The following is a 17210-nucleotide window of genomic DNA, read 5'->3' on the forward strand; positions in this document are numbered from 1 at the left end:
TGCATGTGACAGATTGTTTTAAATAATTAGATTGTGTACAAGTCGCTTTTAGAAGTTTGGTGCATCCGCTTTTGTCTTCAGAAACAAGTGTGTCACAGCATTTACTGGATATGAAATTGGACCTGTTTTACGAAATTCTATAAAACGTTTATGATAATCGAAACATTGAAACAATAAAATGTGTTTTAAATAATCACAGGTGTTTTCGATTACAGATACTTTATTTTGTATATAAGAAATCATTTTGAGTTACTCGAATTAACAGTTGACAGAGGAATCTTCTGAGCATACTAGGTAAGTGATATGGTTGTAATTGTTTGATAATATGATCTCATATGTGGCAGGTTTCTAACAATGTTATTTTCATTTAATTTGATATACTTAGATAGTGTTAGATTAAACATGATATCAATGTGTGGGGCTCGCGGCAGGTGACTGGTCGGTGGGGATGCGATGTCCTCCAGGCCACCTAATTCACTTCTGGTATTTCCAGGGGTCCGTGTCTACCCTACCCTTGATTAAGTATTCCTTATATGATTGATGAGATTGTTCACTCGTTTTTTAATATTGTTATGTTATAGGGTTAAATCGACATGATCTGGTTTTCATGGATGTTGGTTTGCGTGCTCTTTGCACATGATCTTTCCGGTAGTTATGGCATATCTGAAGAAGATGGTAAGTTTTAATTGATGATCAAAACGTTTTCAATTTCATTTTGTGAAATAATAATGTGTCCTTTTTGTAGTGTCAAATGTTCTATGAAATGTTGATATTTTCATACTTTACTTACTAAGTTTTTCTAAACAGTAAATTAATTGTTCGACTCTCAAAAGTAGTACATATATCTTAACAATCCGATAACATAAACTGATATCTACATCCATTTCAGACTGGCAGCTAGTTTTCCATGCTGTGAAAGGTAACAGACAGGATGTTCGTGCGGCATGGTGCAGGAGATCACCTTCAAGATGCACACCAGCTGTTGGTTGCATTCCGGACGGTTTTGATCTCGATAATTGGAGAGATACTAGAAAGCATCTTCGAAGTCCTCTAATTGATAAATGGAGATCTCTCAGCATTTTGAAGGTACGCACTTACACAGGTTTTGAATGCATGTAGAACAATTTGCACTATTTATAATTCCACCCTTGTAAAAGAATTAAACTTACACGTGTAGTTGAAATCATTACAGATAACACTATAGAAAACCATAAGCTCGATTACAATTAAAGATCAATGCGTTATGTTAATCTATATATCTCCAAAGACATCTGGGTGGAAAATGCAACTTGTGTGTGTGTGTAAGTGTAAAATTTGATAAGATGTACGGAAGTTCGAACGCTAAACATGGGGTGCACATTATTGTCCTCTTGCGTCCTAACAGTACCTTGTACATTATATTTGCTCTGGTTAATCAATGTTATCCTCACACACCATGGGAAAATCTAAGAGTTGACGTTCTTCTAACTTTGCTATTTATTTCAAAGTAATACAATCTATCTCCTAATGGAAAGTTATGTGGATCGGAACTGGAGGGCAGAATATATAGTATACCTGTATTCAGGTTTCTTTTCAGTTTTGGGGCAAACCTCGCCGCCAGTCACGTTCTACAGCGCACCACCTTTTAGTTAAACTGAAGATATGGTGTGAATATTTCCGTGTATATCTACCACTGTTACTGTTGGTCAACTTCAAGGTTTTTATTTGTTTGAAAAGCTACGAGGACAATAACTCCCTTGGTAATAACTGTTCTCCAAGATGCAGCCGAGAAGATTAGTTAATGTCTTTGAGGCATGAACTTGCCGTAGTATTTCTCCGATATGCCCCATAATCGGTATTTTAGTAACACCGAACATGAATTAAACGACAAAATAATAGAAACGTTAATTTTCTTCGTAGGAGAGTGATACAAAAGATGATGTGGCTATTGGATAAATTTGGCATGTTTTGCTTTACCTGTTCAACTGAACATAAATTATCTATAGAATAAAAAACTTCAGGTATATACATATAGCGAGCTTGAATACATGAATGCTACATACTTTAAATAATGATGCATTCAAATATGCAATTATTCTCAAGCTTCTGAAGATCTTTCAAATATCTATTCTAAAAAAAGAAAAAGAAAAACAAGAAAAGTTATGAAAATGCGTAAGTTATATAGATAATGGAAAAGGTGGGCGAGGATAGTTTATTACAACATGACAGCGAAACTTTGAATGGCTTAAAACCCAAAGTTTTGCCGTATATGTGAACAAAATGTGCCTGACCAACTTATCCTTAACAAGGACTCATTTTATTTACCAGTAAACATAATTCAACAATCGATATGTTTAAGTTAATGCCTAAGTACATATACCTCTCCATTTCTTAAAATAAGTAACGGAACAGAGGCCCTAAGTGGGCCACGATCTATTGTTTTAAGGAATAGAGAGGCATGAGACTATTGAATTACTTACAATACATCCTCAGACTAAATTTAACGATGATTTACTGATATTGGAAATATATTTGATTCTTTACAAATTATAAGAATGATTAAATATCCCATATAGAATATTAGTATAGAGTTTTGTCATATAAAACAGTGTTTAATTTTTACAACATTTCTCATCAGCCTACGTGAATTCAGTGAAAAGAGCTTCTGACCTTCATGAATGCGAAATGTCTTAGGTTCGAAGCAGTTTATGTCTTTGGATTTTAATTTCGAAAATTTCAAGACATTTTTTGATACAGTTTTAAAAAGCTCTATAATAAAATAACAATATGAATAGAGAATTTGTACATTAAAATAATAAAGATTGAACTCAAGCTACTCAATATATTATAAAGTAGTTGTCTGGAATTTTGTGTTCCTTACAAATAATAGGGCGCTTAAACAAAAGAATGACGGCACATAGATGGCCGTTACCAACACCCTTACCGATTTGATGACAAAAACAAACACGTTTATATAGTTTATACACTATTTTTGATAAGTTTATTCCAATAATTGCAATTCGTTACAATAGTTATGAGATTGATCAATCTTCTGTACCTTTACGTTTTTATCAAACTCGCTACGGTTACAGCGTGTCTCGTAAGATTTAGAAATATGCATATAGCAACATTCTATTATCACCTATATATGGTGTTAATATCTCTCAACTGATTCGATACGCAAGAGTTTGTTCTGCATATCGTCAGTTTTTTAATCGAAGCAGGCTACTGACAAACAAGTTGATGATACAGGGTTTCCAAGATTAAAGTCAACATTTCGCAAACTCTATGATCATTAAAACGATCTAGTTTGCCAATACAACCTATCATTGAGTCAAATGCGGTCTGACATGTTTCATGACAATACTGGTCATTTTTGCCACACTGGTTTTTACTACGGATAACTCCGATTACCTGATCAAGATATAGGGCTCACGGTGAATGTGACCGGTCAACACGGGGTGCTTACTCCTCCCAGGCACTATATCCCACCTCTGGTATATTCAGGGGTCCGTGTTTGCCCAACTCTCTATTTTGTATTGCTTATGGAATTTATGAGATTGATCAATGTTCGTTATTTTCATCTCCCATACAAACAATTCAATTTTCACAGGTTAAATGACCACCTAACAGGAAATTTTATTACACTGAACATAAACTGAACTACTCCAAATTTTCACCGTTACAATGGGATGATATATGATATTACACTGACTTCTTACTGGCATATGAAATAGCCGATTTATTTGCTAAGAATTCATACATGAAAAAATAGATATTTGTGTATTTAGGGGTAGAATAATACATGTATCGTGTTTTTTTTAAAAATAGAACTATTTGTAAATGTAAGGCATCTTAATGCATAAATCCAAATATATATTTGATTAATATCATGATCGTGTTTGACCATTTAAGATTAAAAGAAAAGGATATATTACCATTTCATATGAATTAGGTGATCTAAAATACACTTTATATGTTACGGGACACATATTACAATTCCTATTCTACCGGTCTCTGTCGTCTGGTGTTAAGGGCGATCATTTTGCAATCAGGACGGCCAGTCATCGATTCTCGATCACAGTACTTCTTCCAACCTAAGACATTTAACATAAGTAGTAAATGTTTCTTTGTTTAACACATTTAATTATATGTAAAAGTGTCGGGTCTTTCCGATATGACGTTGATAAAGTACACCGCTACTGCACATGATTCGTCCGTCGCAACTAAATGTACATGGTGCACGGTAGGCGTTAACACGATAAAGAATCATAACTGCTCCAGTTTTGGGTGCCATATATAAAAATTTATGACATTTCACCTAATACTGACTAGGTCTCTATTTGAGAAAAACCTTTCTTCCACGGGACGTGTTACAGCATTCAGATACAAACGAAATTGATTCTTCTTACAATTCCAAGCCATTTCGATTGTAGCCATGGTAAATATACCTTTCAGGTCCGGGTAGTACTTGGAGGTCAAGGGAAAACGCTGGCTTACTTGGAATTTGATGGCAGTGGGAGTTCTTTCATCAACTGGTTCAGCAAATCGAGATTGTTACACAGCAGTTGGTACGACCTAAAACCGAATTCACGAACAAACTTTTTCTCCATCGCAGGGTACGTATATGTTAGCGGAGTTTTATTTTATCGAATCTTTTCTGATATTAGGGCATGAACTGCGACGTTAAAAAGTCAGCATACTTCATGAAGCATGTATCTTAGCTCTTATTGAAAAGTATTTAGACGTGAAGCGCTGTAGTTCACGTCTTCATGAATGTTCAAAATTAAAATTGATTTTTATATCTGCATGTACATTCTATTTTCATGGATATCAGAACTTCTAGTCGTTACGATGGCTGTACTGTTTATAACAAAATACTTTTAGTGATGTCATCAGATGCAATACATCTATTCCGTAGAAATCTACAACATTTATGACTATTTTGATCTTTTCAGGCACCACACTCATGTCAAAAGACACTTCTACATCAACAGATACTATGGCGGATGTCCAAGGGATGTGGGGTGGTTTGTGGTGATAGATAATAAAGATGATTGCACGTGGGCCAATAAGGGAGTCTTCCCGCTGTTCATGTACAGTAAAGGGTCAGGACTGACGAACTGGAATCGAAGTAAATGACATTATAGTAAACACATTCCTCCTATTCTATCCACAACTTATTATATGATACAATGGCTGTAAAGTTTAGTTGAAGCACTTCAGTGATTTCAGACCGAGTATGATAATGTAAAATATATCAACCTCACTATTGTACATCTTACTTTACGACTACATACACGTATGTACATGTGGATTGTGTATATCTACCCTCCTCTTCCTCCCCGTCTCTCTCTCTCTCTCTCTCTCTCTCTCTCTCTCTCTCTCTCTCTCTCTCTCTCTCTCTCTCTCTCTCTCTCTCTCTCTCTCCATGTATCTATATGGTATCATTGAGATATTTTTTCTCTCTGGAAAAAATAAGGGCATAATTTCTTTTCTTTCTATAGATCATATGATTATACTATGATCCAAAGTATGAAACTGTCATTCAGTTCGCCCAGTTTTTGTGATTTAGTCACCTTTTATTCGCCGTTCAGTAATCGTTCTGTCACCTTTCAGTAACCGTTCTGTCACCGTTCAGTAACCGTTCAATAAACTTTAAGTTACATTTCAAGCTTATTGAATGCCATAGTTTCATCCTGTGATCACTGTTTCCAAAATGAATCGGAAATAATGCAATTTTTTAAATATTATTCTGTATTTTGTTTGCAGATCCCGGTTTTGCCGATGTTATGAACGTTTACATACAGACTGTGTAAGCTTCCTGCGTGCTGCTTCTTTTTGTCGAAAAAAAAAATGGTTTCATTCGTTGCAATGGAAAACATTAAAGATGTTCAATAAAGATGATGTGTTATTTTATGTCCAATTCAAGCATATTCACAAATATAGACGTAAATGAGTGTGGGAGAAGTGCCTCGACAATTGACTTAAGAATGACGCTCTTGGATGTATCAGTAAGGGTATTGATCGTGTGAAGGCCTACCGTGACATAGGACTACCGTTTTAAAGGTCATTGAGGCATACGACATTCTTTATCCCCAGACGATTTACAAATTAACAGTCTAAGCGCTATGCACTATGGGATTGATCACTGTTCTTTATCTTCAACTTTCACTGTATACCTAATGTAGGTATATAAATATAATAAAAACGTATACTTTATAGAAACGGGGATGAAGCTGATGATAGAAATTGACCCATATTTTGATTGTTAAATCTCACCAAGAATCTAGAACACACACACACACACACACACACACACACACACACACACACACACACACACACACACACACACACACACACATATATATATAGTGCAGCTAACGCGGACCCCTTATATACCGCGTCACCGCGACGGAAAGTAAATCCTTTCCACATTACACCGTCGCGGTTTTTCATAGCGGGGAATCGCGAGACCACGCTTATACCGCGGCGGAGTAAACTACCTGTATTTGCACAGTTGATAACTGGTCTGAATACTGTATCTTTTTCCAATGACAGTTATTTCCAATGGATAGAATCAATTGAAGAGTACAATTTAAATTTCGTACATGTATGTTGTGAATTAAAATTTTCGCAGTATTTCAGAACGAATATAAACGGGCATTATCCGTATAATCGTCAATGTAAAACATAATCTACTTCAGATATTTTGGTTTCGAATTGTCAATGATGATCACGGAAAAGTTAATTAGTATTTATAAACATTTTTTTAATAAAAATTAATTTGAAAGTAGAGTTTATAAAATATTAGATAACATGTCGAAGAGATCTGTACTTTGACAGTTCTGTCTTTCCTCTCAGATCATGGCTTATAATGTAGTTTTCTAGCCAACTGAGATTAAACATGCAAATTACACGTGTATGGACAAGTATAATTCTTCTGCATACATTTCATTTAATTGAATTTCAAAATCAAAAGAAATAATTGCATCGATTTTTAAGAAAAATCATTATCTCATATTACAGTATTTAATGAATGTGTTAATCATTAAGATACACACAAAACCCAATTCTGAAACTTAGATATTTCCTTGATGATTATCGCAGGAAAAGTCATGATAAGATAAGATAAAATACTTCTATTTGTAAAATTATGATTGGGCATTGAAATGCATGTATGATAATGTTTTATTCGTTGGAAAGCGAAACCATGGCAAATACATTAAACTGGGCCTAAAATTGATGGGGCAAGCATCTTTGTTTGATACATATATTTCTTTTGTTGAGTATTGAAGTTTTAAAATAAGATTATTGACCTTAACAAAAACTCGGTCTTCAATAATACATGTGTACATGTATTTGATGAATTGAGAAAGTCGTTTGTAAAATGAAACGTAAATTTAAATTATACTTGAATCTTCTCGGTTTTGCTTAGAACATTCATCTTGTATATCGGATTATTTGTTGGGAGATGTACATTTCGGTTTACGGACGGAAAGTCACAGGACAAAAAGTCTCAAAATCGGTAGGACAAAAAGCCGCAGGCCAAAAAGTCACTATGATGATTTTTGATCAGATAGGATAAAAAGTCACGGGACAAAAAGTCACAAAAATTACTTTTGATTAGAAAAAAAAGACAAACTCATTATTTTATAAAACATAGAATGCTGATATTTATACCAATCTTTGTATTTTGTGCATGAATAAAATCATGATGTTTTTCTTGTTCTTTGACTGTTTTAACTCCATAACTTTGAACCAACTTTATTACTCTGCATGAGTTCCACTGATTATTGGCTTAGCAAATGAGACTCCATATATACTTTTAAGCTAACAATTACAGGTAAATGGTACCCAAATGCATATATAGTTTCTTAAACTTTACAAAAAGAACAGATATGTTTTCAAATATATATAAAAATCAATAATTTCTTATAACTGTGACTTTTGTCCTGTGACATTTTGTCCTACTTTCATAAAATTTCTAACTGACTTTTTGTCTTATTTTCTTATAAAACTGACTTTTTGTCCTGTGATATTTTGTCCTATTTTCATAAAAATTCTTATAGTGACATGTCCATGGTCATTTTGTCCGTGACTTTTTGTCTGTGACTTTTTGCCCTTTGACCCTTTGTCCTACATTCGTCTCTAACCTTAAACTGATCACATTTTGGGTGATGATCCCAGAGAAGCCATACTGCTTGAAAGGGACTTTTCCTCGTAAAACCCGTGCGCGAATATTTCAAAACTGGGATCCTCGGGTAGACAGGAAATATTACGCATGGATACAAGGTCAAATACAAAAAATATGCCAATCACTAAAGTGACCAACGACAAGAAGAACCACATTGTCAAATTTCCGGGACGAAAAACATCAGTTGCGATGTCTGTCAGAAGGAGACCATAGGAGAAACAACATACCTTCACAGATGGATCAACACCATTTCTCCATCAGAACCAAAAAAAGATTTTCCAGTAGCTTCACATTTCAATGGCAATAACCACCGATGGGAGGACATGACAGTAATGGTTATTGATCATGACCCAAGTTGGTCAGATACCGAAAGAAAGCAGAAGGAAAAATTCTGGATGTACAGGTTGAAGTCATTTGAACCGCATGGCATCAACAAACCTATTGACTTTATCAGGATGAATACGGGCTAAGCCCTTACTAGATGTTAAGCTTCATCTAGACCTACTCGTCTGATCATGTCCCTAACAGTGGTAATATGACCAATTTTGAAAACATTTGTTTTCTTTTCAATTCTGTTTACAATAAGCCCCCACCCTAATTACTTTGACCTTCATAACCGATTGCTTACATGTAAAACGCATTTATCAGTTTCCGTGATTCAGTTTTTTGCACGTCTACCCTAGGAATGTCTGATGTTGATTCAATTTCCCACATGTACATGTAGGCTGCTTATTCTTTGTTTTTGTTTGGAGTTGGTCCACTTCGTTTACTTATTCAAACTTGATCTTTACATTATTTTTCTCACAAATTTTGTTCATTTCTTATTTCATTTTCATAGTGTTCATTCATTTACATAGTTTATTTTTAGCTTTTTTGTGTGTGTGTTGATATTTTTTACTTATAATCTTTTATATATTCTTTATTCTTTATGCATAGTTCAAATAGAATCTCTCTGAGTACGAGTTAGCTTTACTATTTGTCAACGTAATAGGGTTACTCGTTCCACTTGAGATTAATTAAGTCTATTTTTATCACTTCGTACATTTTGGATCAGCTCTTCGGACAAATAAGGCATGTCCTAATTTCGCTCCACTTTTAACATTGACTGGCAAGCATAAAGACCAAAAACATATAGTCTGCGTTGTAAATACGTTTGTAGATTAGTGTAGTTGTAGTGCTAGATGTATTTATGCAAGGTGAAAATAACGCACAGTGATCAATCTCATAACTCCTATAAGCAATACAAAATAGATAGTTGGACAAACACGGACCCCTGGACACACCAGAGATGTGATCAGGTGCCTAGGAGGAGTATGCATCCCCTGTTGACCGGTCACACCCGCCGTGAACCCTATATCCTGATCAGGTAAACGGAGTTATCCGCAGTCAAAATCGGTGTACCAAGAACGGCTTAACAATCGGTATGGAACACGTCAGACAGCATTTGACCCAATGCGAGGTTATATTGACGAACTAGATCGTTATAACAAATCGTTATAGAATTTGCGAAATGCTGACTTCAATCGAGACTGTTGAAATCCCTGTACCATCAACTTGTTTGTCAGTATCTTACCTCGATTTAAAAACTGACTATACCCAGAACAAGCTCTTGCATATCAAATCAGTTGAGATATATAAACACCATATGCAGGTGATAATGAAATATTGCTACACAAATATGAGAAGTTGACGATGAAGAAGCTGAAATCATTCCGTTTGTCATACAGGTGAGTTGTCAGTTTGCCGTTAATGTCTACCTTCAATAAAATATCTAAGTATGAAGCAGAACTGGACGACTTTGTGGTGTGCTTTATTTCGAGCTCACAGGGATATATCAAATCGACATATTAATGAAAGCTATCATTGTTAATAGACAAAACTTCATCGATATATCTAAAAGTCGAATTGAAGGTCACAGCGAGAAATATGTATGTATTATATATTTATATATTTTAATTTTATTATATATATATATATATATATATATATATATATATATATATATATATATGAAATCATGTTTAGATAGACCAATGGTATATAATTATCTGCATTAGGGAGACCGCAGGATTAGGGGAAAAAAATCTGGTCTCCCTAATATTTTAGCATCGTGCAGGTGCCAACTCGCTGTACTTTCAAGGATAAATCTTATGTAGTAGTATCTTTAGATTGTACTTTCATAGAATGCGTTATCAGGAGTAGGCGCTTTCAGGTTTTAAGGACAGAAAATAAATTTTAATTATAGACTTTGTATATTGAAAAATAAAGTAAACCTGCCTTAGGGAGACCATCAAAAATCGTTGTGAAAAATCAAAAATCGACTATATATTTTATTTTCGGTTTTTGAACATTGTTTCTATGACTAATAGGCACATATCTGGACACTTGCTTTATTTAAAATTTTATTATTTAAAAACTTTAAATTTTGTTGTTCGATGAGATTTTCATTTTCACGATTCCGAAATTAACGCTCGGGCTCGGAGTTTTGTGTTCCGTATCCAGTCACATTGAGGTAGCAGGGGACAATTTCGCATTATAGGCCCGGTCAACTTTTTCAAAAAATGGAATTACCCCGTATTTGAAGTGATATTACATGTGTAAAAATGTATACAATAATTTTAGGATGCATGTCAAATGTAGCTGAGTGCTTAGTAAAAATGTTGATATACAACATGTAGGTGTCACCATGATTCCTAGCATATAGATGGGTGCAAATACGAAACTAAGACACGTGGTCAGTTGCTGAAGAAATTCCGGTGAAAACATGCAGGGTCTAGCAAAAGGTCTGTAGCTGTGAGGGAAGGTGGATGGCCCCATATGAGAGGTAGATTTTTGAGAAGGGCAGATAGGGTTCTTGATTGTGCACAGTGTCTAAATCCCCATGTTTGGTACTGTGATGGTGTGGGGGTGGTTCGGATTAGCCCAAATGAGGGAAAATCAAAGCAAAAAAGGGGAACTTGCTCAGAGCATGTTTTGTGCACCAGCACCAGTATTTATAGATTACATGTAAGTTAGGGTCATAATTTATTAACTACACTAATATGAAATACAAGTATTGACATAAAAGGGAAATATGATTTTTCATTAGTCTGTCATAATCTGACTTTGGTGTATACCCCCTATCCACATGTTTCAAAACCAAAGAAACTGTCCCCTGCCACCTTTAAGAGAATGGCATTTTTTGAAACCCATGGAATTCAGTCCATTTCATTAATATTATCAAGATAAATGTATTAGATATGTAATACAACCCTTTATTTCAATAGATGTATCACATTAGTGTCACAATGGTAGACAACAGAGTCAAGGGGGGTAAGCTATGCTTTAGTACTATGGAAAACCAGAATCTGGTCAAGTATCATAGTGACATGTAAATAAGCTTAGTGGTTAAAATAATGTTATTTGGGGTACTTCATATACTGTGTATTCTTTTTACATAGATTACATGTAGTATTACATGTTCTACATGTAATTAACAAATTGTACTGATTGACAGGTCTCAGGTACAGTAGATCACATTTCTTCTCAGCACCATGATACATATTTATGAAAAAATACTTGCAGATAGAGAAACAAGTCATTTTAGAGACATTTTGTACACAAAAAACACAGTTAACACCATTTTCTCATTTATGGGTGGTACTTGTAAACAAGCCACCTCCCCTTTGACATTTGGCTGAATTGCATGAATCTTTAGTTTTCACTATTAGGATGGCATAGAATAGAATGTAAGAAGAGAACAGGTATTCAAAATCTTGTTGGGGAGTTGTTTACTTAATTAGAGCATATTTCAGGTTAATACATATACAGTATGTAAAGAAGTAGACAGTGAAGTGGGAAATTTTCTTGATTTTAAGAGCAGTTATGTCCCTTTATCTCTCTCTAATCCATCATTTTCTACATAGGTTATCATGATTACATGTTCAGCATGTAGCACCACATATAAGGTCACTTTTACCATAGATACAATATACTTGTAATATTATTTGTTAGGCACAGGGATCTTACTCGAACACTCTCATCACTCTAAAATGACAACATCATACACAGAAATGTAGGGTTTTTAAATAATTTTATTGCGTACACATTTAGGGCGGTCGACATGATGTATTGGTGTAGTTTCACTCAGAATAAGTCAGATTTGTCAAAAATGGGAGTTGACGTCAATGACATGAGATGTCAGAATTCTTAAAGGTAGCAGGGGACAGTTTCGCACTATAGGCCCGGTCAACTTTTTCAAAAAATGGAATTACCCCGTATTTGAAGTGATATTACATGTGTAAAAATGTATACAATAATTTTAGGATGCATGTCAAATGTAGCTGAGTGCTTAGTAAAAATGTTGATATACAACATGTAGGTGTCACCATGATTCCTAGCATATAGATGGGTGCAAATACGAAACTAAGACACGTGGTCAGTTGCTGAAGAAATTCCGGTGAAAACATGCAGGGTCTAGCAAAAGGTCTGTAGCTGTGAGGGAAGGTGGATGGCCCCATATGAGAGGTAGATTTTTGAGAAGGGCAGATAGGGTTCTTGATTGTGCACAGTGTCTAAATCCCCATGTTTGGTACTGTGATGGTGTGGGGGTGGTTCGGATTAGCCCAAATGAGGGAAAATCAAAGCAAAAAAGGGGAACTTGCTCAGAGCATGTTTTGTGCACCAGCACCAGTATTTATAAATTACATGTAAGTTAGGGTCATAATTTATTAACTACACTAATATGAAATACAAGTATTGACATAAAAGGGAAACATGATTTTTCATTAGTCTGTCATAATCTGACTTTGGTGTATACCCCCTATCCACATGTTTCAAAACCAAAGAAACTGTCCCCTGCCACCTGAGCGGAAAATGGCGAATTTATCTTACGGGAAACGCATGGTAAGTTTACAAGGATAAACAAATCAACTATTATTCTTTTATAGTGCAGATTAAAACACAGCTATATTTCTGTCGGCTTTAATAAGTATCAATGCGTTCAATGATCAGCTTTTCAAAAAAGCTTGCTGTCTTTTAGCCAAATTTTAAATATGCAACCCAAAGCAACTCTTCAAGAGCAGTAATAATTATAGAATGTTTTCATTATGCATAACTCCACGGTTTTTTTTTTTTTTTTTTTTTGTACGTTTCACCAAATCCAGAAATCTCAAGTTTATAGCTAGCACAGCAAGCGTTTATGGTAACGCGAGAAAATTCGGGATGAGGTCAGTACTATGACACAAAAGTTGAACATAGTCTTATATAGGAAAAGATCTCAGATGTATCTGACTGTAGATAAACACTATTAATTACTTTTTTATTATAATATTTTCCAAATCATTAGTTGATTAAATGAAAATTGATATTGCTTAAATTTGTTATTCATTATTGAGGTTCTAACTCTGCACCCAAAATAATCATACATATGTATAATACTTGAGTTACATGTATACTTAGTTATACTTATTGCATATTTAGTGTATTATTTTACATACATACATGTTAATCCTACACAATATGTATAGGAATTTTCGCCGAAGCGTACTGCGACGTCACGATTCAGGCATGTGTGTAAACTGGTTGGCAGAACCAAAAATTGATAATGGCACTTAGTATGAAGAAGTCTACCGATAACGATATTTTATCAACATATGCGAACTCTTTGTCAGAAGAAGCGAAAAGGAGATATACGGTAAAGTTACTGTACAACCGTGGTACCTGTTCTCTGCATGATCCTTACCATTTAACGTGAATTGGAGCCAAAGCCCAGGTACCTGGCCAGATCTGACGTTCGGTGATATTTACCTGTACCTGATCGACACACCATCTTTGTTTACAAAGGAGTCTATGAAGGCCTACAAATCATTAGATGCTTACAAGTATGGGACAATATAAATGCATAATTACGATAGTTGTTCTTGTAAATAATTCCTAATGGAATTCATGACTAACGTACTAGTACAGAAGATGTCCGCTGGTTCCCATGATTTACCACTGATGTGTTGACGCTTAATTGCAGATATCCAGAGCTCTCATCTTGATTCTTGCTTCTTGGGTATGCGGTAAAAGCTTTTCGGACTACTCTTATCAAATTTATTAGCACAGCCTATTACACAACATGACACAACCATCGTTTTGCTTGTGTTTACTCAGCATTCGGCCATTAAACTTTCAAATGTTTTGCCAACCAGTAAGTCATGTGACTGATTTCTGACGTCACGGCGAAAATTCCTATTTATAGAATATTATAATTATGTATGTCAGTTGTATATCGTATGTAGTTATGGTTATAACCTTAAGCAACTGTTATCAGATTAAGGGCATACACAACAGTTTTTTCCTACAATGATATTTTCTTTAAAATTACACCACGTATCATTGAAGATATGAATATTAGATATATGCAAAGAAAATTACCTCATAATGCGCGATTTACAGAGCTATGGGGCCGCCATAAGGGGGCATTTTTGAAAATACATGAAAAACAGTTTAATCATGTTAATGTTAAATAAAAACTTAAATTTCTTGCAAAGTAAAAGTCAGAACTGCCTTGTTTGAGGTTCATTGTTGAGAGCATTCATTAAATTTATTTTCTTGTAAAAAAATCATTGTGAACTGAATTTCCAATTTTTATGGGGTAAAATTGCAGTTTTTATCATTATTTATACCCTTTTATACAATACATAATCATGATAATGGCAAATTAAAATTTTTCCTCATGATGACAATTTGTTCATAATTTCATATGCTGTAAATGATAATACACGTATATTTATGCTCTTTTCAAAACATGGGGTCAATGCACTTGTTGGTTTTTTTTTTTTTTTTTTTTTTTTTTTTTTTTTTTTTTTTAGATATTTGGCATTATTTAACACTTTTTTCATCTTATTTTTGCCCATGCCAATGAATGGCGCGTTATTTGGCGGACGGTAGCATTGCCATTTACATGCAATTATGATGTACGTTTCCTGCTTTTATTAAATCACTGTGACATTAAAAATGAACTATGATGTTTACCTATTGTTACGCACTGGCGTTTGTTTACATGCCTGTTATGGCTTTGATTGTCCATATATTGTGACGCCATGGCCTTAGTGATAGAAAAACAGAGTTATTTCCCCCTGTAACTATTGTGTATGCCTTTAAGTGGACTCATCTGTACTTTTTCAGTTAAAAGCTGGACTTGAAAGTCAAGGCATTTTGCAAAAGGTGGGTACAATCTTGCATTAAAAGATGATTCCAATGTTCAATCACTTTCATTCTTTGACACCAGAGATATTGTAACTTTTTCTGTCAACTCGTCATTATGTGGGGGTGGGGATATGGTACATGTAATGTAAACAAAGAAAGGAGGCTAACACAAATGCAGAGCCCCCTCTCCCCCCCCCCCCCACACACACACACCACACACACACACAATTCGCAACATGTTTTTCACAGTATGGATAATTAAATATGTATTACTATATATAGATCTCTTTAGCAAGGCCCTTCTTTGAAACTGTATACATGTACATCTCTTTTCAATATTCAACATTTATCTCGGGGGGGGGGGGGTGTATTGTGATTGGTCAGCAGGTTGGGCAAGTGATTTTTGACATAGCTACTTGCCCTTTGGCAAGTGCATTAAAATTGTATTTGTCAGTCCTTGTGACACTTTTTGTCAACTTTCCTATGCACTCTGACTCTGCACCCATATGAATGAAATGATACAATTCATGTCATGACCTACCCTCTAGGTCATATCTTTAAGGTCACTAGATCATTTTTTGTTAATTTCTTGTGTGTTCTATATCTCCAACTTATTTAGGATATTTAAAACTTATGTCAACACGATGTGTCATGACTTGCACTATAATCTACTTTGAGACAGTGCACACCTTTTTATATCCCAATTTATTGAGTGACTTTCTTGAGATATTAAAAGATGGTTAGATGACCAAGTGTTGACTGATATATGATGTTTTCATTTTATGTTTTTATTTGTAACAGAAAGTAAAACGCCTGAAGCCTGAGGAAGATGCCAAATGGTGGTGTCAGGCTGGTCTTGACAAAGATGGGTTCAAAGTAAAATATATATCTGACTATAAAGGTGAGACTAAACCATATTTATATCATCTTTGCTTGCTCATTTGTTCCTATATTCCTACAAGGCTGAATTCATGCAGGAACAACTCCGCATAAGAAACAAGATCTTAGCCTCAAAATCTAATCTAACGTTCAGATACATAGATGACATCTTATCTACATGTATTAACCAGTCTTCACGAAAAACTCTGTAAAGCACAGGCCCTTCGGGCTTCCCAGTATAATAATTGTGCAAGCCCGAACAATATTTTACAGGCCCAAAATGTTTTTTTTCTAATTTGACCTCTTGTTATCTACTGATTCTACTCTATAGACACATGCACAGTTCTACTGTAGGAAAATACAGGTCAAGATGATCATAGTTAGAGAACAACTGACATTAAAAGGATTATATTATTTTTCAACATATTAATCCAGTGTATGCGAAAGTTTTTGGACCACACAGGACATTCGGTCCAGTGTAATCAATGAACACACCGGACCGAACCAAATTTTGTCAGACCGAAAAACCTAATGTAAAAAAGTGAAACACATGAAAATGCAAAACCAAGGGAATCTTATTTATTATACTAGTAATACTATACCAGGAATCCCTCCCGTATAATACTTTAGACAGTCCATGCGGTTTTAATCAATTCATTTACGAATTTGGATGTGTGCTATTTTTTTTTTACTTATAACAAACTCCGCATCAAGATAGTAAAGCTCAAAACCGGACATTGAGACATCGGACATTCTGGTCCGGTGTAAAAAATGATGCATCGGACCTGAGGCACTGCACATCGGTCAGGTCCGACGGTCCGATGTCTTTCGCATAGACTGATTAATCTTGCAGATACATCAGCAGCTTATGTTCAACTCTGTTTTGTATACACCATGTACAAAACATTTTGTTTTCTCCAGAATCACTTAAATGTTAGCCAAGGCCCACCCTCGCAGTGTTCGAAATTGGTTTAAAATT

General features: G+C 34.9%; 1 protein-coding gene and 1 long non-coding RNA gene across 2 annotated transcripts; both read left to right on the forward strand.

Moving 5' to 3' along the window:
• The first annotated feature begins 213 nt into the window (after window positions 1-213).
• On the forward strand, window positions 214-5881 carry LOC125674006 (uncharacterized). Its single transcript, XM_056158681.1, has 6 exons — window positions 214-294; window positions 582-675; window positions 890-1086; window positions 4438-4598; window positions 4938-5113; window positions 5752-5881. Exons 2-6 carry the CDS (start codon window positions 594-596, stop codon window positions 5796-5798), a joined length of 663 nt encoding a protein of 220 aa, XP_056014656.1. The 5' UTR covers window positions 214-294; window positions 582-593; the 3' UTR covers window positions 5799-5881.
• Window positions 5882-13072: 7191 nt separating this feature from the next.
• Window positions 13073-16252, forward strand: LOC125657003 (uncharacterized). Its single transcript, XR_008801162.1, has 3 exons — window positions 13073-13386; window positions 15332-15370; window positions 16154-16252. It is a non-coding gene; the product is annotated as an uncharacterized LOC125657003 (long non-coding RNA).
• Window positions 16253-17210: the final 958 nt, after the last annotated feature.

The sequence above is a fragment of the Ostrea edulis genome, chromosome 3 (genome assembly GCF_947568905.1).
Source record: "Ostrea edulis chromosome 3, xbOstEdul1.1, whole genome shotgun sequence".
Taxonomy (NCBI): Eukaryota; Metazoa; Mollusca; class Bivalvia; order Ostreida; family Ostreidae; genus Ostrea; species Ostrea edulis.